General features: G+C 42.0%; 1 protein-coding gene across 6 annotated transcripts in view; it reads left to right on the top strand.

The window, feature by feature from the left end:
* The window catches only part of tfap2e (transcription factor AP-2 epsilon), a 77,830-nt gene extending 56,276 nt beyond the window's left edge, over positions 1–21,554 (top strand). For 5 of the 6 annotated variants that reach the window (XM_078423459.1, XM_078423457.1, XM_078423458.1 and 2 more), the window contains 2 exons: positions 5,816–5,957; positions 20,454–21,554. In XM_078423459.1, the coding sequence (XP_078279585.1) occupies positions 5,816–5,957; positions 20,454–20,745 (434 nt within the window). In that variant the 3' untranslated portion in view covers positions 20,746–21,554. The remainder of the gene's footprint in view (positions 1–5,815; positions 5,958–20,453) is intronic. The other variant, XM_078423460.1, reaches the window with a different exon arrangement.
* The last annotated feature ends 642 nt before the right edge of the window (positions 21,555–22,196 follow it).

Raw genomic sequence — 22,196 nt, 5'->3', positions numbered from 1 at the left:
CAATCATTGTAAATAAGATGAGAAAATGCTGCACTTTCTATCTGTTATTCCTTTTGTTTCTGCCTTTTGAACCCATCTCTGGTTTCACGAAGTTGAGATTGAGTTGGGATAAATTAAAAAATTCGATTTCTCTCGTATATTTTGAAATGATTTTCTCAGTTTTGGAAAAGAGCCTAAAGTTATGAGAAGATAGACACAAAAAGCTGGAGTAACTCAGCGGGTCAGACAGCATCTCTGGAGAAAAGGAATGGGAAAAGGAAAGGAATTCTTCAGAAGGGTCTTGACCTGAAACATCACACATTCCTTTTCTCCAGAGATACTGCCTGACCTGCTGAATTACTCCAGTTTTTAGTGTCTATCATCGGTTTAAACCAGCATCTGTAGTTCCTTCCTACACTGAAGTTATGAGAACCTAAGCTTATTTACAATCATTCCCCGTTCAGTGAGAGCATCTCAAACTGTGATATTCTGTTCACTCTGTTTGTTTTGATCTACATTAAAATCAGTCTGAATACAAGCCAATGTGTTCAGCTGGTCCTTCTTTTGGCTGTTTTATTCAAAATATTTTTTTCTTTTGGTTCATGTGAATAGCTGAGAAATGGTGTCATCTCCTAGTTAGTCACAGATCATACTGAGTGCTTTCAGTTCCAGTATATCCTTTTTCTGGACAGCGAATTTCACTTGCTGAATATTTATTGTTGATCATTTATTACAGACATCAGAAAAACTGGGAGATGCAACCAGCTATTTTAACGCTAAGGGGTGATATATATATATATGTAATAATCCGTGGAGGCCTTATAACGGGAGATTACAATGTATTTCTCTGTTTACTTTTCAGTGACAGTTTTCCAAAATTGATTTTTGAGAGCCCAATTGAAACTGTTGGAAAGGGACAGTTACTGTACATTTTGATTTGTCATAAATGGCAAACGTTCAGTTCCAGAAAGGAGGACAATTTGAAGGAGTTTATCATGAAACAATAAACTCCAGTGATTACTTTTGTTGACTGATGGTTTTGGCAAAACAATAACGCTGCTTACTCAGACAGAACTTAACAGAAATGCACAAGTGTTTTCTCCATATGTGTGCACTGGATATGGTCATTACTCTCACTGTTGATCCTTAGTTCTTGAACTGAATGGCTTGCTAGGTAATTTTAGAATGCAGTTATGTGGCAAAAAAATGTTGGTAGGTCTGGAATCATATGAGGCCAGATCTGGTCAGGACAGCAGACTTCCATCCCTGAGTGAATGAATTGGACAGATTTTTCCAACAATCTGGTCATTCTGTGCTTAATATTGCTGATCCCAATGTTTTGTGCCAAGATTCTTTCATTACTTGATTAAATGTGCTTGCTGCTGAGGTGGATAAGAACTTTGGTTTACAAATCAATCGACTAGGCCTCTACAGTTGTGGCAATTGAATAATTAGCTAAAGTAGTTGCAGCCTCTCGCTCATTTTTGTTCTGATTGGGGTCCTGGAACTGAAATGCTAGTTGTTTCTCTTTTCACAGTCGCTGCCTGACTTGCTTAGGACTTCCAGAATTTTCTTTTTTATTTCACCTTTGCAGCATCTGCAGCTTTTTGCTTTCTGATATACTTTTTTGTATTTGCTATTTGGCCATTATTTTCATTTCAGTAATAAGAATATGTTGCTTCCTTCTCACAAAGGGCTGGGGTAGCTATGTCGAAGAGGATACAAACTGAAACTTGGACGAGGGAGTGCACAGTAGCAGTGAAAAATAGTAAAGCAAAACAGTAATAGAAGAACATAATGAGCCAGAGGTTACAGATTGTAGCTTGTTGTCTGCACTTGACTTTGATATGTGAGGTAAGTATGTAGTTGTCTTTTGAGGACCACTACTGTCAACCTGCTGTTTAGCTTAGGCCCAATCCTCTGTGGTGAGGGTCATTTACAAAAGAGCTGGAAGAACTTTAACCACTGGCTAAATCATGACCATAAGCTTACCTGGATGTCAAAAGCCTCTTAAACTATTGAATATTCTTGGAATTCAGAAGCAGCCAAAACACTTTAATAAAAGTTAAATAAAAATAAATTGCTCTAATAATAACAATGGTCTCTCATGGCTATTCCTCTCCACTGAAAAGAACAGACTCACTGCTTCTGCACTTGGTTTGACCTGAGCAGTCTAAAGTCTGGGTCGAGTCAGGAAAGGTTGTTCAAGAGAAGCGTGGATATGAAAGTGGGATAACATTGAACTATGGTGAAGGGGTGATCGATGGTGGGCGTGGATTCAGTGGGCAAAAAGGCCTGTTTCCATGCTGTATCTCTGAACTAAAGCTAAAACTAAAACTAATTTTCACAGGCATGGACGAATCGTGCATCTAATGCGCATATCATAACCATAGTCATAAATGATTTGTAAATATCAATGATTTAATTTGTTTCGACTTGAAGCCAAATATGTAAGGTGTCCAAAGAATGAGCAGAGAAACTTAAGCAGTTAATTTCGAGCATTAATTTTATTACATGTTCGAACTTTATGAAATTGTCTTGGGAAGATGGCAGAATAAGACAACGAGACTTTGACTTACATTTTAACTGCAAACATTCTGGTTTTGCAATAAAATAAAAAGCAGATAATGAAAATACCAAGATATATTTTTATGGTAGTTGTTAAACCTAACTATTGAGTGACTGGAATAATTAATAGTTTATATGCACTTTTAAAGTTATGGCATATAAAATTTTCTTTTTCCACTTAATTTCTCTTTTACTGCCATACCAAATCTAAGGCATTATTTTTTTTCTGAAAAAGGTTGGGGATAGATTTGAAAGGCAAGAGTATAAAGTGCCTTTTCCATGGTGTCCAAGCCAGCAGATTTAAATACTAACTTGTTTATTTTTAAGTAAACTAGTAGTCAAACACAAAAATGATGATGTTTCATTTAAATGATATGGTCGCTTTCTAAAACTATCTGTCTTAGCCATATGAATTATATGAGCTTAAGTCTGGATTAAATTGGTTTCAGGCATTTTAGTACTGGTCTCAGCTCTGGTCTCATTAAAATTTGGAGCAAGCTTGAGGGTCCTGGTTTTCCAGCATTTTGCCCTCATTAACTCTGTCCATGCCATTTCCTCACATTCACTATGCTTTGGTGCACTTACTTAACCAAAATGACCTACTTTTCCTCTCTCTTTTCAGTAATGCAAGGAGATGTCAAAGGGTTTAATCCTGTTAACTTATCAAATCCTGAAGCTTTTATATAGTATGGAAACAGGCCCACTGAGTCCATGCTGACCACTGATCATGTGCACCCTGTGTCCTGCAAAAAGTCTATCCCCTTACTCCCACTTCCTCCGTCTATGCCGCATCTGCCGCATATGAGGTGTTTCACACTAGGGCATCAGAGATGTCCTCATTCTTCAGGAAACGGGGCTTCCCCTCTTCCATAATCGATGAGGCTCTACCTAGGGTCTCTTCTACATCCCGCAGCTCCACTCTTGCTCCCCTTCCCCCCATTCGTAACAAGGACAGAATCCCCCTCGTTCTCACCTTCCACCCCACCAGCCAGCGTATCCAACAAAGCATCCGCCAACATTTCCGTCACCTACAACGGGACCCCACCACTGGCCACATCTTCCCGTCCCCTCCCCTTTCTGCGTTCCGCAGAGACCGTTCGCTCCGTAACTCCCTGGTCCACTCGTCCCTTCCTACCCAAACCACCCCATCCCCGGGCACTTTCCCCTGCAACCGCAGGAGATGCAGCACCTGTCCCTTTACCTCCCCCCTCAACTCCATCCCACCGCCCAAACAGTCTTTCCAGGTGAGACAGAGGTTCACCTGCACCTCCTCCAACCTCATCTATTGCATCCGCTGCTCTAGATGTCAACTTCTTTACATCGGCGAAACCAAACGCAGGCTCGGCGATCGTTTCGCTCAACACCTTTGCTCAGTCTGCCTTAACCAACCTGACCTCTCGGTGGCTGAGCACTTCAACTCCCCCTCCCACTCCCAGTCTGACCTTTCTGTCATGGGCCTCCTCCAGTGCCATAGTGAAGCCCACTGGAAATTGGAGGAACAGCACCTCATATTTCACTTGGGCAGCTTGCAGCCCAGCAGTATGAACATTGACTTCTCCAACTTTAGATAGTTCCTCTGTCCCTCTCTTCCCCTCCCCCTTCCCAGTTCTCCCTCTATCTTCCTGTCTCCACCTATATCCTTCCTTTGTCCCGCCCCCCTGACATCAGTCTGAAGAAGGGTCTCGACCCAAAACGTCACCCATTCCTTCTCTCCAGAGATGCAGCCTGACCTGCTGAGTTACTCCAGCATTTTGTGAATAAATACCTTCGATTTGTACCAGCATCTGCAGTTATTTTCTTACACTGATCATCTGCTCTGCATTATCCCACTTCACATCCACTCCCTACACATCCAGGCAATTTACAGAGGCCAATTAACCTACAAACCTGCATGTCTTTGAGATGTGGGATGAAAAGGGAGCACCTGGTCGGGATTGAACCCGGGTCTCTGGCGCTTTAGGCAGCATCTCTACCAAATGCGGCACTGTGCCACCCTTTGCTAAGTGCTCCCTCAAGGATTCATTCTTTGAGCATAAAAAGATCCTGTTTCCTTAGTTTTGCTTGCATTGTCACCAATGCACCTTCTCTAAAATGAAGGTGTGTCACATCCATCCGGGTTTTCAGAATGACATATACACAATAGGTCAAAACTCAATAGGGGCTTATAATTTCCATAGTGGCTCTGTAACCTAGACTCCTTGCTACTATGCTGCAGTAGTTTGTTCTTTACTCAAGATTCCAGAATTGGCAGTCTCTTATGTCTCAATTTTCCCTTGTTTCCTGCTTGTGATTCAGTCCTGTTGCAATCCCAGGTTTGCCCATGATCATTTAAATAAAGAATGCCTTTCTGAGACAACATGGTGTTGGCTTCAAATGCATTAGCAAGGGAAAAGTCAAGGCTGGGATTAAATTGGATGGTGACAATCCTACCGGTTGGTTCGCAGCTATGGCTAGGAGGAATCTTCTTTATAAGAAAAGCAAAAGTGGTTATATATCAACATATTTCAAGAGGAACAAGAGGAAGGAGGAATAAACAGTAATTAGGAATGCGGTGAAGCATGAGGGAAGATTATTGAAAGCAATGTCCATGATACAGATTTTGAGGAGGACCGTGAAAATGGGGAAAATGGCTCAGTCTTTGGGAACGAAGTCTGGGAGAATATTGAACAATTAAGCTAAAAACAGAATTGTGGAGAGGGTGAACGAGCATAAACAGATCGAGAAAAACAGGTATTGGGAGAGGTGAAGGATTATTACAACTTGCACTTGGACTTTGATACATGTGTTAGGAATGGGGTGGGACAAAGAAGGTCCAGAGAAGGGCAAAGGTAGGGTGATGGGTGAATAGGTGACTATTAAGTGAAACGCAGCACACAGGGTAAAATAAAATGGACACAGAGTATTGGAGTAACTCAGTAGGTCAGGCTGACCTGCTGAGTTACTCCTGCACTTTGTGTCTTTTTTTTTTTGTTGTCTTTGTTTTTGTAAATTAGCATTTGCAGTTCCTTGTTTCTACACTGGGTAGAACTTGTGCCTGGAGATTTTTATAAGTCTAGAATTTTTGCAGCAGTGGTAATGAGATGCCCTGTCTTAGTATTGGATAGGGTGAGTGCTTGAAACTCAAAGCAATGTCCTGCCAGTCTGCATGAATCATGACCGAGGACAATTGGCTGCTGTATTTCTTTGATTTCATGTTTATTATATTTGGTTACTCTGCTCAGATGCTGAACAACTTCACTCACTCCAGTCTCTGTTTTGTGTCTTGCAGGAGAGGCTGTGCACTTGGCCAGGGATTTTGGGTATGTTTGTGAGACTGAGTTCCCCGCGAAAGCAGCAGCAGAGTTCTTGACCAGACAGCATTCAGACCCCACTGAGCTCCATGCCCGAAAAAATATGCTTCTTGCCACCAAGTGAGTACCAGACATCAATATTCATATTTCTCCTCTCGTTCCGAATGTACAGTCTACTTTTACCTGGACTCCTGCTGTTCGGAAAGGACCAGTTTGAACATAAATATCGCTTATGTTGATGAGGCTCTTTTTGGAGTACTGTGTCTGCCCCTGTCACCCTGCTACAAGAAGGATATTGTTAAGATGGAAAGAGTGCAGAGAAGATTTATGAGCATATTGCCAGGACTGAGGGCCAGAGCTATTGGGAGAGGTTGAGCAGGCTAGGACTTTAAACTTTGGAGCGCAGGAGGATGAGGGGTGAACTTATAAAGATGTATAAGGTCATGAGGGGAATATATAGGGTGCACAGAGTATTTTATCCTGGAGAAGGGGAATCAAGAACCAAATAACATAGGTTTAAGGTGAGAGGGGAAAGATTTAATGGGAATCTCTGGGGAAACCTTTTTCACACAGAGGGTCGTGGGTTTATGGAATAAGATGCCAGAGGAAATAGTTGAGGCAGGTACAATAACAACATTTAAAAAATACATTTGGACAGGCACATGGATAGGAAAGGTTTAGTGGGTTATTGGCCATATGCGGGCAGGTGGAACTAGTGTAATGGGCAATCTTGGTTAGGAATGGCAAGATGGGCTGTTTCCATGCTGTACGACTCTGACTATTATAAACAGAAAAAAATAGCAAAAATAACATAATAAAGGAATACGTGCTGGACTAGGCTATTCAGCCTTTGGCTGACCATTCAATAAAATCAAAACTCATCTCCTACAAGCCATTTTCCCAACCTATCTTTTGATTCCCTTAAAAACGATTATCCTGTGAACATCGAAAGTTGGCATTTCTTCTGACGGATTGATGGAAAAGCAAGGAATCTCGAAACATTTTCTTGCACTGTTGGTTAACTGAATCATGTTTGCTCACAGTATGTGCAACACTCTTTGACTCAGAACTCTATCCAAGGGTCAGAATCAAAGTTCCTGATAGAATCCTACTGTTGGATTTAACATTTATTAAGAATAATCTTCTGGGGTCTGCATGTAATTTTATAACTGTGTATACTGTTCCAAACACTGAAGAACTTTGTTTTCAAATGTCTTATTCTGGTACATCCTTATAAGAAGCATTTAAGGCAAGCAGTGTTGGTGAAGGTTAATCAGCAATTTGAAAATGCAGTTTTAATGCACAAAATATATATTTTTTGTGAATACAATATTTAGTAATGTTCCAAAAATAAAAAATGGAATGCTCTCCTTGAAAGTGCTAAGTAACAGTTGTAGAAATGAATAACACAGAGCTGTAGTAGGCTATTTGAGTGAAGTGGACACTCTCCCATTTTCATTTAATAAATTTAAAAGATTACAAAAGAAGGGGTGGACATTTTCTTCCTCATTAAAATTAACAATAATATTTAGATTAAAATGCAGGAGCTCTAAGTTATCATACTTTGGTGAGGGGCAGCACAATGGCGCAGCTGGTAGAGCTGCTGCCTCACAGCACCAGAGACCCAAGTTTGATCCTGACCTTGGGTGCCCTCTGTGTGAAGTTTGCCCGTTTTCCCTGTGACTGTGTGGGTTTCCTTTGGGTGCTCTGGTTTCCTGCTACATCCCAAAGACGTGCGGGTTTGCAGGTTAATTGGCTTCTGTAAATTGCTCCTAATGCGTGGGGGGTGGATGAGAAAGTGGGATAAGATAGAACTAGTGTGAATGGGTGACTGATGGTTGGTGTGGACTTGGTGGGCCGAAGGGCCTATTTCCATGTTGCATCTTTCAATCAATCAATTTTGTGTTTTTTCTTCTAAGTTCCATGAGCTGTTAATGTACGGATGCTCAGAACTAGGAACAATGTTGTGAAGTGGTGTACAATATTCACCAGCACCCATGAAGCCTGCCTCTATGTGCCTTGAATGGGACATACTCTATTCAGTCTATGCAACTTTCCACAGTGCCCACCACAGACTACATAAATAATTAATTGTTGGAACCATATTTTAACATTGTCCTATAATGGAAACAAAAGAGATTTCTAATCCAGTGAATCCCTGACTTCTTAGCTTTGCTCACGTTAACTTCATTTTGTGCCAGTCCACAGTGCTGGCTGCATTTGAACCTCCAAGGCAAACCAAAGTTTGGATATTGGATGACAAGAGGCTTCTGCTGATGTTTTGGCTCACGGGCTTGTCCTTGTACATGCAGGCAGCTTGCAATTGGTGAAAACCACAATGCCAGACCAAATGTGGGGCACTGCTGCAGTGTGGGAGCTCTGCAGCACTTAGGAGGGTCAGTGTCATGGTTTGTTGCAGTCGGTTTTCTGCTGCACAATGTCATTGTCCCTAGCGTGTGGGATAGTGCTGGTGAATGGGTTTGATCGCTGGTAGGTGTGGACTCAGGGGGCTGAAGGTCCTGTTTCCATGCTGTATCTCTGAAGTCTCTGAAGTCTCGAGTAAAGTAAAGCAGGATGACCAGAGCTTCCACATGGTTGGTGGAGAAGGCACACAGCTCTGCCAGCACGGTCAGGCCTGTCTGCCAAGTGATCTTCCTTGAAATGGGCTGCAGTGGTCTATGTGAATCAGCCATTGCAAAGCCACCAATATATTGGTTATTGTAAGAGTTAAATAGTGACTTCCTGAAAGGAGACTGGGTGTTGGTCCTCTCAGGAACCACTGAATATGCCCTGTGGTGATACGTAGCAGTTCTAACATGCTGTTGGAGGTATATTTGCTGAACCACTGTGACTCTCCACAACACCCCTGCTTACTCTAATCCCCAACCATGACAGCAGCTGTTTCAGTTTCCACTGAGGCACTCAGCCATCAGGTTCCTGGTGCTGCAGGTGAGGTTGTGGCGAGCAGTCTTGCCTCAGGATTGTGTCCATTGTGTGCAGGGAGAGAGCTGGCCAACATATCGGAAAGAACAGTCACCAAGCTCCCATATCAAACTCAGGTCGTGCCATTTTCATTTCAAATAACCAAGGACTGCAGTCTGGGATGATAGTGTTGGAAGAGGAAGAGACAAACAAATGCCATGGCATCATTTCACACTCATGGCCGTGAGTTCAGACACAGATACGGGTTGCCATTAGCACGGTTATTTGAAATGAAAATGGCACGATGATGGGGAAGAGCTGGATTGGAAGCATGCACGGGAGTTGGTGGGGGGAAGATAGTGGAGAAAGCACAGGAGCTGCTCACATTGTCTGTCAGAAGACACTGAGGATGAGTGCAAAGTGAGATTCGAACAGAAAAATCTGAATGAAGTTTTGGATGTCTTGGGTCATTCATGTCACTCATAAGCCCATGATCTCAGTAATGACTGGTGGCCAACGCTATCTTTTCCTGCGGGATTAGGACTTACAGGAATACCTTTCCAATCCAATTTACTCCTCCTGCCTCCTTGCCTGGAATGATAGAGGGATGTCCAATTTGTTTCTGTGTGAATTGGCTGCTGCAGTTGAGTTGCTGGTTCCAGGGCCTTCTCCAGAGTTGTTTCACAGTGTGGTGAAGAACTTTAATACTGGATCCCAGCTCTGATTGATAGAGACTGTTAGCGGGTGAGTGATGGGGCTGAAAACTGTGCTGTGGTTAAGATGACAATCTATCACTGTTCAGTTGGGATAGTCTAGACTTGCTAGTTCCCATTCTGGGCTGAATGAATTCAGGGCCGGATATGAAGGCTGGCATTGGTCCCATCCTCCCCAGAGCCATGAAAGACTCTGATGGTTTGTCAGCCGTCCTTGCTGGCAGAGATCCAGGCAGAGTGTGGACCGGAGAGCTGGAGGATGTGGTGAGAGCAATGGGACAGAGGCACGTGTGTGGAGGGCTCGTGTAGCGTAATATGTTGGGAGTGAGTAAATGAGAGTGCATCCACTGGGAATGTCACTCCATTCTACTCCAGTTTCTCCCTGGTGGAGGAATGCCACACACAGAGTGAAACTCTGTCTTTGATTTACACCGACCATGAATGGTGCCTTTTTGCAAGGGTCGGTGTGGTTCTGGTAGAGAGTGCGGAGACCATGGCAGGGAGAATAGAGGCAGCAACAGTGGCAATGGAGTCCATCATCCACCCCAGCTCAGTCTGAGCCGGCTTGGCCCTGTGAACGAGTGCTCTGTCTGCTTTGATCTGTGTCGCAAAGCCAGGCCACTTGCAATGTTGGCAGCAACCCATCTCCTGCCTGACCTGCAAGGGGCTGATCACTGTTCACCAGCGCAGGATCCTGCCCACACACTCCATCAGGTTTAAAACAGTATTGATAGTGGAGTTTATTTTGAAATTTAGTGACATTTATTTTTATTTGCAAGAATACATTTGTAATTACTAGAACAAGCAATTCAGAACCAGCTCAATCCCTCATAAAGAGGCCTTTACACTCACAGGGCCTCCTGTTGCATAGAACCCAGTGGTGGGGCCAAAATGGGCCTTTTCCATAAACCTGACAAAACGTGCATTGAGGTTTTAAATAGCTTACCTCCTTGTGGCCGCTTTGAAAAGCATGATCACCCTATGTTTGGATATGGCACTTGAAAATGCATTCAGTCATTTTAATAACTTTGGGGGCGGTGCAGTGGCGCAGCGGTAGAGTTGCGGCCTTATCAGAATCAGAATCAGAATAAATTTATTGGCCAAGTATGTATACATACAAGGAATTTGACTTGGTGCTCTGCTCACACGTGGTAAAAATACGATAAACAGCAGACAATTAAAAATAAAACATTATAATTTAAACATGAGAAAATAAAGTGCCAGAGTAGAAAGAGGCCACAGACCTTTGGCTGTTGAGTAGAGCTGCTGCTCGTGGCAAGAAGCTGTTTTTATGTCTGGCTGTTGTGGCTTTGAGACCACTAGACACCCGGGTTCGAACCTGACTACAGGTGGTGTCTGTACTGAGTTTGTACGTTCTTCCTGTGAGTGCATAGGTTTTTTCCGGGTGCTCCGGTTAACTCCCAAACTCCAAAGACGTACAGGTTTGTGGGTTAATTGGCTACTGTAAAAAACTGTAAATTGTCTCTAGTGTGTGGAATAGTGCTGTTGAACTGGGTGATCGCTGGTCAGCAACAGAGATTTTTAGATTCCATGAGGATAATAGAGGATAAAATGAGGAAAGCTGGAATATCCTAGTGTGAACAAAGGCACTGAAGAAGGTCTCACAGGCAATTGTGCTGGGGTGGAATTTGTCACACAATGTGGCAAATAAAGGTGGAAATAACAGGTTGCGAGACTCAACAAATGTGTGCTCTCAAGGTTTTCTGGGATCAAGTTTGATGTCACGATTGTGCAGAGTTTGGTTCATGTTCAGAAAGTTATCAGAAGGATAAAGTGTTTGTTTTGGGGTTGAAGCTTGTGGTGGTTTCAGGCTTCTCAAATACTTCTCAAATACTGGAGTCAATTATTAAAGACGAAATTGCGGAGCATTTGGATAGTAGTAACAGGATTGTTCCGAGTCAGCATGGATTTACGAAGGGGAAATCATGCTTGACTAATCTTCTGGAATTCTTTGAGGATGTAACCAGGAAAATTGACAGGGGAGAAGCGGTGGATGTGGTGTATCTTGACTTTCAGAAAGCCTTTGACAAGGTTCCACATAGGAGATTAGTGGGCAAAATTAGAGCACATGGTATTGGAGGTAGGGTACTGACATGGATAGAAAATTGGTTGACAGACAGAAAGCAAAGAGTGGGGATAAATGGGTCCCTTTCAGAATGGCAGGCAGTAACTAGTGGGGTACCGCAAGGCTCAGTGCTGGGACCGCAGCTATTTACAATATACATTAATGACTTGGATGAAGGGATTAAAAGTACCATTAGCAAATTTGCAGATGATACAAAGCTGGGTGGTAGTGTGAACTGTGAGGAAGATGCTATGAGGTTGCAGGGTGACTTGGACAGGTTGTGTGAGTGGGCGGATGCATGGCAGATGCAGTTTAATGTGGATAAGTGTGAGGTTATCCACTTTGGTGGTAAGAATAGGAAGGCAGAGTATTATCTGAATGGTGTCAAGTTAGGAACAGGGGACGTACAACAGGGAGATCTGAGTGTCCTGGTGCATCAGTTACTGAAAGGAAGCATGCAGGTACAGCAGGCAGTGAAGAAAGCCAATGGAATGTTGGCCTTCATAACAAAGGAGTTGAGTATAGGAGCAAAGAGGTCCTTCTGCAGTTGCACAGGGCCCTAGTGAGACCGCACCTGGAGTACTGTGTGCAATTTTGGTCTCCAAATTTGAGGAAGGATATTCTTGCTATTGAGGGCGCGCAGCGTAGGTTTACTAGGTTAATTCCCGGAATGGCGGGACTATCATATGTTGAAAGACTGGAGCGACTAGGCTTGTATACACTGGAATTTAGAAGAATTGGAGGAGATCTTATCGAAACGTATAAGATTATTAAGGGGTTGGACACGTTAGAGGCAGGAAACATGTTCCCAATGTTGGGGGAGTCCAGAACAAGGGGCCACAGTTTAAGAATAAGGGGTAGGCCATTTAGAACTGAGATGAGGAAAAACTTTTTCAGTCAGAGAATTGTGAATCAGTGGAATTCTCTGCCTCAGAAGGCAGTGGAGGCCAATTCTCTGAATGCATTCAAGAGAGAGCTGGATAGAGCTCTTAAGGATAGCGGAGTCAGGGGGTATGGGGAGAAGGCAGGAACGGGGTACTGATTGAGAATGATTAGCCATGATCACATTGAATGGCGGTGCTGGCTCGAAGGGCCGAATGGCCTCCTCCTGCACCTATTGTCTATTGTCTATTAACTGGAGGAGGTTCAGTTCACTGAGCATCGGGAGATGGTTTAGAGACAATGGAAAGGTTCGAGTGGTGATGAGGCAGGTGTCGTTGATGTTCATGTGGAAATTCATTCAGTGTTTCTGGAATCCATTGCTGTGGGGCAGCACGACGAACAGTGTTTGGTGGGGAGCCTGCAGAACACTGAATGAGCAAAGGTCGGCTGCCCATCTCAATTTCTGTGTGGATTTTCAGGGGCTGTGGACTGTAGCCCCCAATGTGTTTTTATTTGCCTACAGGATAGGCTCTGGGTTAGTAATGTTTTGTCCTGGTGATATGTCAGTGCAGTACCCGATGTGTCGTTGTTTATGGGGGAGTAACTGGCAAATTTCCCTGTCTGGTGTTAATTAATAGGTCATGATGTAATGTTTTTCGAGCATTGCCATCAGGGTATATTTTGTTGAAACTGGAATTAGCACACCTGCCAACAACCTTGAACCCACAGGGCTTAACACCGTGATATCATTAAATTTTCTTCGAAGAATAACCTTTGTAATATTTCATTGAATTGGTGTTGCATTGAATCCCTGTTACTGTCACCATCAATTTGACAGCTCTGCTAGTAAGAGGCACTATGCAAGAAATGACAGTGTTAGGATTTCAGTGGAGTGTGATGTTTTCCCCTGTGAAGCTTTCTCGATTGTTTAACACAACCACTGAAAATGAAGCTGCACTCCAGGCAGTGGTGAGTCCTGCAATTTTGCTCAGGGATCCATGACTGGCTTTGATGGATCCAGGAGCATTTAAGCTCCATCTGACATGTTATCTATCCACGTGACAGAGTTGGATTTAGAAAGACTGACTGAAAGTGGGAATCAAGAATGACTTCACCCCCCCCCAGTGATGTTCACAGGTAAGTGAATGATACTGGAAACAGTAACAATGTCAGAAAGGAAAATTACAATGAATAAGACGAGTGGAATCCATGTGCGTAGAAATGTACTCCCAGACAGTGTTGCCAATCAGGTCTCTGCATTGTACTCTGACATTCATTCCCTTTCTTTCAACTCTGAAGTTGCGGTACATTACAACGACTGTTGCATGAATCCCCCCGTCCCTGACCTTTCTTTCCTGTGTGGAAGAAATGGAATTGTGACTTAATCTAGTCTAAAACCCTAAGCAGTGAAAGAATCATGAATACCTCTTCCTCTCCACGTGAACACATTATTCCAAATGACCAAAACTTGGGATACGGTAAAGCAACATTTAAACTATTCTGGATTAAGTAATATGTGCAGTGCAGTGGTATGTAACATGAAATCAACCAGGGTTTAAATAGCAAGTCAGAAGATTCTAGCAAAAAATTAGTAAAATACAAACGCCTCATAATATGAGGCAACAATTCTTTAGACCATCATTTGTTAACTACGAAATTGGGGATAAAAACCCATAATAAAAATTACATGTTTCACAAATTCAGCTATAAAAGTTGGCTTTCGTGCTTTGGAGTCCAGCTTTAATTCAGGGACTTCAGTCACAGTCAAATGTCAGGGTTTTGCTGCTGCTATTTTTCCCCAAACTCTCCCTCTATTAGCCGAACCGAGTTAACTACCTACATCTGTGTCTGCAATTCCCACGATGCTACCATCCTCGCACAGTGTGAAGAATTTCCTCACATGAATATGATTTTCTTAGTGCTTGTGGAAGTGCGCCTTTCCTCATCCCGCCATTGGTTCTTTGTTTTTCTGAATGTTGAGGGAAAAGGAGCTGGGGAATGGATGTTAACAGCTTCATTTTTAATTCAGAGTGTGAAGTGTGGTGAACACACCACACCACCTGTGCTATCTTTGCTTTCTGCTAAGAAATCATGATCCATCATTATTCAAAGGGATATTTATTTGGCAGTGCAAATGTTAAATTGCATTATTTCTCATTTTTCCAAATACTTTTGGCAATATTTAAGGAACTTTGTTTTGAGTTTTGTATTAAAGTTGTATTCAGCTTTTTGTTCTGATTTAAGAAGATCCGGAGAGAGAGATGGATAAAGGATGATGATTTAGACCCTACACTCAGTTTTATATTCTGAATTACAGACCAAATAGTAATTAATTCTCTGACTGTCCTGAGGCTTTGTTTACTTAACAATTAGACCTTGTATCCTCAAGGTCTATTTGCCAATTGTATATTGTTGTTTTAGTTACACCAAGGTATACAAACAGAGAAAAAGAAGATGCTGAAATCTTCCAACTTGATGAACTGGACTCTGTGCTAGAGTTGAAGTCATGAATTTATAAACAGGGGCCGTCATTCTGAAAAATGTATTTAAATATGTGTAGAAAGGAACAGCTTGCTGATTTACACCGAAAATAGACACAAACTGTTGGAGTAACTCAGCGGGCCAGGCAGCATCTCTGGATAGAAGAAATGGGTGATGTTTTGGGTCGAGACCCTTCTTCAGACTGAGATTCAGGGGAGTGGGAGACACAGATAATGAAGTGTAATGTATTTAAGTATTTGGCTTCCAAATAACACCAGCATGTGCCTTTCTGAAGTCCCTCTCAATATGAACAAATGTCTAAAGGAATTAGGCTGTAATCAAAAAGTAAAAAAACCCAGCTGATGCTGGAAATCTAAACTGAAAAACAATGCTTGAAATACTCCGCAGGTCTGATGGTATCCATGGAAAATAAAACAACTTTCATTTCAAGTCAATAACTTTCCATCAGAAAAGTCATTGACTTGATGCTGGGGATGGAACAGAGTGCTGGAGTAGCTCAGTGGGCTAAGAAGCATCCTAGAAGAACGTATATAGGCGATGTTTCAGGTCAGGACCCTTCTTCCCAAAACATCGCCTATCCATGTTCTACTAAGATGCTGCCTGACCAGCTAAACTACTCCAGCACTCTGTGTAGAAACAAAGAACTGCAGATGCCTGTTAAAAGAAAGGGTCTGGGCCTGAAACATCACTTATCCATGTTCTCCAGAGATGCTGCCTGACCTGGTGAGTTACTCCAACACTTTGTCCTTTCCAGCACTGTGGCTTCTTTTGTAAACCAGCATCTGCAGGTCCTTGTTTCTACATTGACTTGATGCTGCCTGATTTGCTATGCATTTCCAGCATCCTGTCTTTGTTTGTGGTTGACATACAGATTTGCCTCAGCAGATGAGCTTTGCGTCGGATTCCATATTACCCTTCTACCTCGTGGGGGGTTAATGAATAAATGTTCTATGTGCTGAAATGTGCGTGGGGGAACCACGGTGAGGGGGGAGGGGGAAGAACAATGGAGGACCGGGTGTGGTGGGATCGCCGGGAGGATGGGGGGGGGGGGGGGGGGGAAGGAGGAGCTGGCATGGATATGTTGTAACTTTGTCAGTGCTGTTTATGTGGCGATTATTTGCATATCTTGGGTATACAAGGAAAGAATTTCACAGTGCCTTGTCACATGTGACAATAAAGTATTCCATTCCATTCCATTATGCATTACTCCATTATGGTATACATGTGAGCATGGCCTGTATTCACTACAATCTGCCACTGTGAAGTCAAACAGTGGTGCAACATCACGTATCACCACATGCCTTCATGATTTCACTCCTTCCCACTTTCATCATTTTCTACTCAATGTCACTCCACATTTATTGTACTGCGTGAGACCAGGGCAGCATTTAGAAAAACTCAAATGTGAAATAGTTGTAGATTGCATTTGATTACTTGGTGTTAAATGTAATGCAGACGATGAATTCTGTGGTTTATACTGAGGTTCATGAGCCATGTTGCAATTGTGGTTTATGGTGACATTAGAACTTGTTAATTGAATCACTGCCTGGTAGCTCACTGCCAGACATTTGTATCTGTTATAGTACGTAGCCTATAATTATTTCACATTTTGTTTCCATATCCTATGGGTATTGTGCGCACGGTAAATCTCATTTAAAGATGTGCCTCTTTGTGTGATCCCTGCACTTGACACAGAGGAACACCACTTCTGTTCAAATCATTCCTAAGCTTGCCTTTATTCTGGGCATTTTGTTTTGGTCATTTTGATTTGCTTCTCAAAAATGTTTCATTATTTTTCTGTGTGACACAAGTGCACACAGCACCTTCGGGGCATCGAACCGGCAGCTGTTTCCAGGCCTAGGGCCTTATTCAGCTGTCAGCTCGAGCAGCCCAACCCATCCCCCTCTGATCTGTTCCCTTGATGAGCGGTAGCTACTATTGTTTGCTTGATGCATGATCTAGATCCCTGTCTAGTATTGGGGACCCAGCCTGTGTGCCGCCAAGAATTAGGGTCGGTTTTGTCAAAATGGGCTGATGCTGTAACACAACATGGAGGGGGATTCAAGAGTCTAAGTGTTTTTATTGTCATAGGTGCTGAAATTAAACAATAAAATTCCTAAGGCAGACACAAAATGCTGGAGTAAGTCAGCGGGTTAGGCAGCATCTCTGGAGAAAACAAATAGGTGACGTTTCTGGTCTGGATTCTTCTTCAGACCATAGAAGGGTCCCGACCCAAAATATCATCTATCCATTTTCTCCCGTGCTGCTGCCTGACCCACTGAGTTGCTCCAGCATTTTGTGCCTATCTTTGGTGTAAACCAGCATCTGCGGTTCCTTTTTATTACAATGAAATTCTTACTTGCAGCTGCACAACAGATATGTACACATGGTACTCTGTAAACACCATAAAAGACCACAAAAAAGTTCAGTATATTAAAAAAAAAACAAGCATTAATAGTGCAAAGATAAAAACAATGCCTCCAAGTCTATGGAGTTCAGGGTTTAGTTGGAGGTGTTGTGTTTAATAGCCTGATGGTTGTTGGGAAGAAGCTGCTCCTGAACCTGGACATTACAGTTTTCAGACTTCTACATCTTCTTCTCGATGGCAGGTGTGAAATGAGAGCACGACCAAGGTGATGTGGGTCTCTGATGATGTTGGCTGCAAGTCAAATTGTGATATCCACCTTGGAATTAAATACTTCATTTTTTAAAATTGTAAACAAGAATAAAGCAATCAAGTCCATCCATAGAAGGATTAGCCCTGAGGTAATTAATTTGAATAGAAAGACCTGTTTTGGGCAGGGCTGCTAGGCAGAGCCTGTTTGCAGGGAACTAACTAAAGAAATCTGCAAAAATACTTTTTCTACAAGTGGATGCTTCTTATATTAATTCCTTTTAACTGGTCAAGACATCACGAGAAATAGAAATGGAATTTTGGAAAGATGTTACAAAAAACGGAACAATAATTTAAAAAAATTTAATCATAAAAATGCTCCTTTCAATTTTTCCAAATATCAATAAAACTCCAAAAACAAAAGAACTTTGTTACAGACCACAGAATCAGGTATTTTGGCCATCATATCAATGCCCATTATTAAGTATCTTCCTGTCCCATCTGCCAGCACTTGGTCCATTGACTACTTAAATGTTGTGAGATTGTCTTCCTCCAACATCTTCTCAGGGAGTGCACACTTCAATTACCGTCTGAATAATTCATCTTCAGATCTCCGCTAAACCTTCTATTCCTCGCCTTGAACCTATGGTCTTTGGTATTAGACATCTCTACTTGGGATAAGGTTTCTGTACGATTTATCCAATCTACGCTTCTTATAATTTTGTAGACACGTGTGTTAGGTTCCCCATGGGACTCCTTTTACCCAAGGAAAACCAAACCAGTCTCTCCTCATAACTTAAACCTTCCATCCCAGGCAATATCCTTGTGAATCTCCATTTCCACTCTCTCTACTGCAATCATGTCCTTCCTACAGTGTGATGACCAGAAGTGTGCCCATTTTCGGCTGTGGTTTAGCCAAGACCTCGCTGCACTTATATTCCATGCCCAGGCGAATAAATGCAAGCTTCCTGGGTGCTTTATTTACTGTCCTGTCTACCTATGCTGCCACCTTCAAGGATTTCTGGACGTACAACATTTCTTTGTTCCTCAACACTCCCTACAGTGACCTCCCTACACGGTATATGTCGCATCTTATTAGATCGCTAAAATACATCACCTCACACTTATCAGGATCATATTCCATCTGTCATTTCTCAGCCCAAATTACCAGCTGCCCAAATTACCAGACCAATTACTCTCCCCACTTTCAACAATGCCACTAATTTCTGTGTCATCTGCAGCTTTATACTATTTTCTTTGTTTTTGTTAAATTATGAAAGTCTAACAAAATGCACGCCAATATAATCACTTTGGCTATTACCAAGAAGTCACTGAGTTGATTAAGGCCATAAGTCAACTAACGTGCTCTCTACAAATGTCTGTTGCAGTGATGGTGAAGATTTCTGAGATCAAGTCCCTTGAAAAGCTTTGATGGGTGAGAAATTAGAACTATTCATCTGATCAGGGGAACAAAACGTGTCCTCAGCCTTAAAGGCACTCCACAACCTGAATTTTCTATGTCTTTTTGTGATCTGTGACAACTGTGAATGGCAAACAAATGATCTGTAATACTTTAGAGCAGCTCTGCACATAAAGAGAGACCTAGAAGGCTATGGCTGGTTTCATGAAATCTGGGGATATCCTTGGGGCAATTTTATGGAATTCATAGAAAATGATAAGGGACGACCATGCCACTTTTTCTCAAACATTTATAAACATTCTTCTACAACAGGAGCTTTGTGTTTCTCCAGGAAATACTGTAGATGGAGGGGCTAGAAAGCTGGGAACACAACCATATGAGTCGATTTTTCTTGCAGGAATTGGCAAACCATGCAACTTTGAGAAGAAGGAAATTGGTCTTACTGGGTTCATTGGTGAAAAGAGTAAAATCCACTCTGGTGCTGATGTAACATTCATGGACAATGGATTTATCGACTACTGTTGATTCAGTCCCCTTGATGACACACAACATTTCTCCTTCAACACGAGCAGTTTTTATATTGTAACCAAGGTCTTTTTAAAAACGGAATGTCAATGTGTCATTTACAGATCATTATAACAATATTAATAATAACCACGCTTTCTATGATAAAAGTGAAGCAATTAGAGGCATTGGAGCTGTAAGAAACCCATAATATTTAATAAATTTACAAAAATAAATGTGTTGGAATAAGTCAGCGGGTTAGGACAGCATCTCTGGAGGACATGGATAGGCAATGTTTCATGTCGGAACCCTTCTTCAGACTGTCACCTGTCCATTTTCTCCAGAGATGCTACCTGACCCACTGAGTTACTCCAATATTTTGAGCTTTTTTGCTAAAGATTACAGGGTCTGCAGTTCCTTGTGTCTACTAAAGCATGCCTATTTTCTATCATCTATTCAAAAGATGTCGATATTACTGGTAAAGTCAACATCCATTGTCCATTCCAAATTTTCCCCTTGAACTGAATAGCTTGGATGACTCTTGGAGTTAATTCAATTTGCGGTCTAGCCTTGATGGTGGGCTTGGACTCACATATAGACCAGACCGGATGAGGTTGGCAGGCTTTCTTCCCTGAGGAATATGAGTAAATCAGATGCTTTTTATGGTGATCCTGTACTTTCAAGGTCATCATTATTAATATAAGAGTTTCATACTAAATTTATTTAATTACTCAAATCTGAATTCCCCAGCTGCGGTGGTACGATTTTGAATTCATGTCTCGGAATCATTAATCCAGGCTTCTGGATCATAGTTCTGTAAGTTAACACTGCAGAGATAAGTATGATTTATACAGGCACTCATTTAAAATAGCCAAATAATTATTAGAGAGCTCTTCTTACAATTGCAGAATTTGTTCAGTCGAAATACTGTCAGCAACCAACACTCACTGTTCCCATTTCCTTCCTTTTTCAGGCAGATCCTTAAAGAATTTACAGATTTATTAGCTCAGGACCGGTCTCCACTGGGAAACAGCCGTCCCTCACCCATCCTTGAAGCGGGAATCCAGAGCTGCCTGACTCACTTCAGCCTGATTACACACGGCTTCGGGAGTCCCGCCATCATTGCTGCATTAACTGCCTTCCAGAATTACCTGGTGGAGGCTATAAAGGGGCTGGATAAGATGTTCCTGAGCTCATCCAACAGCCATCCCTCGGGGGAATCCGGGACTAAAAGCACAGACAAAGAGGCCAAACATCGGAAATAACCGGGGACAGATGGCACGGACCAAACTGTTCTAATTATCAAAGAGATTAAACAGTCATTCAACGTGCAATTAATAACAAAGGACAAATAAAATAATCATCAGGAGGATTGTGTTGAGGTGGCTGCGCAGTGGCAACTTTCTAATTGAGACGAGAAAGGAGGAAAGAGTTAGCCTGGTTTTATCGGGACCGAATACGGCCTGAATCCAGGCTTGTCTCAAGCAATGGGCACGCACATTGAATTATCTTGGGACAATTGATCCAGAATTTGGGAACATTAATATGACGAGACATTAATAAAGCACAAGTTTGAAGCAACAGCCTCGGCAGAGCAAGCAAATAGTGTTCCACATGTATATATTTATTTATGTGTAATTAAATGGGAACTTTAAATAGACCCGTGCAAGCTATTTATCTGCTGACCTGGTTTTTCTGCTGTGAGTGATAGGAGATGAAGTCTTTGCTTTTAGATTTTTTTTAAACTTGAGGTTTCAGGGACAGGATAAGGGCAGATTGGCAGTATCTGTGTAAAGGTCATTGTATTTTCTTGTGGAAGTAATGCACAGAGGAATATTTGTGAATGTGTTCCTGAACCATATTTTGAAACGGTGGCGTGTGAGGTACGAGGTTATAAATCTCTTAATTTGTTTGTCTAGAGTGTTTCATAAATTGTTGAATAAATTGTGCTGCTATACAGAACAATTCTATTATATGTTTCTTTCATGTAATGAAATCTTGGTTATCAGGACTTTGTAAGATTTTGTAACCTATTCTCTCCTACCCCAAACTCTCTGCAAAAAGATTTAAACTGAACCCATTTTTGTGTTTTAAACTTCCTCGCAATCTGTCTTGTTAATAAAGGAAAATAATTTAAACAGTGCTAAAATTAAAATGCTCACTTTGATTGAATAACACTGCTTTTTGGCAAAGACATGATTCAGATTTTCCATCAGCTAATGGGACTTAATGCATCCATTTTTAAGCATCTGTTAATGTCACTAACGGTGACACTTTAGTGACACAGTGACACAACAGTTATTGCTACTAACAATGACAATATAAATTAAGCACAGCACAATTGTGCAGAAAATCTTTACTGTCAGTTGGTCAAACTCACCCATTATTACTTTCTGCAGGATGGGACTTTATGTGATTCTGTTCTTATTACCAGTTAGTATATTGAGGTTCTTCCAAAGTGTTTTCTGCAGTTGACTATCGCTATCGCATGTTCATTCATTTACACAGGGAAACAGAAGTAAACGCAACCTTTAATTGTTGCAGTCATTTGCCTTGAGTTGAACTATGAGCATGGTACAAACAATCTTGCAAGAGAGAGAGAGAGAGAGAGAGAGAGAGAGAGAGAGAGAGAGAGAGAGAGAGAGAGAGAGAGAGAGAGAGAGAGAGAGAGAGAGAGAGAGAGAGAGAGAGAGAGAGAGAGAGAGAGAGAGAGAGA

Source organism: Rhinoraja longicauda, chromosome 27 (genome assembly GCF_053455715.1).
Source record: "Rhinoraja longicauda isolate Sanriku21f chromosome 27, sRhiLon1.1, whole genome shotgun sequence".
Taxonomy (NCBI): Eukaryota; Metazoa; Chordata; class Chondrichthyes; order Rajiformes; family Arhynchobatidae; genus Rhinoraja; species Rhinoraja longicauda.
Note: the sequence above shows the minus strand (reverse complement) of the source record. Positions and strands in the feature narration are given on the sequence as shown.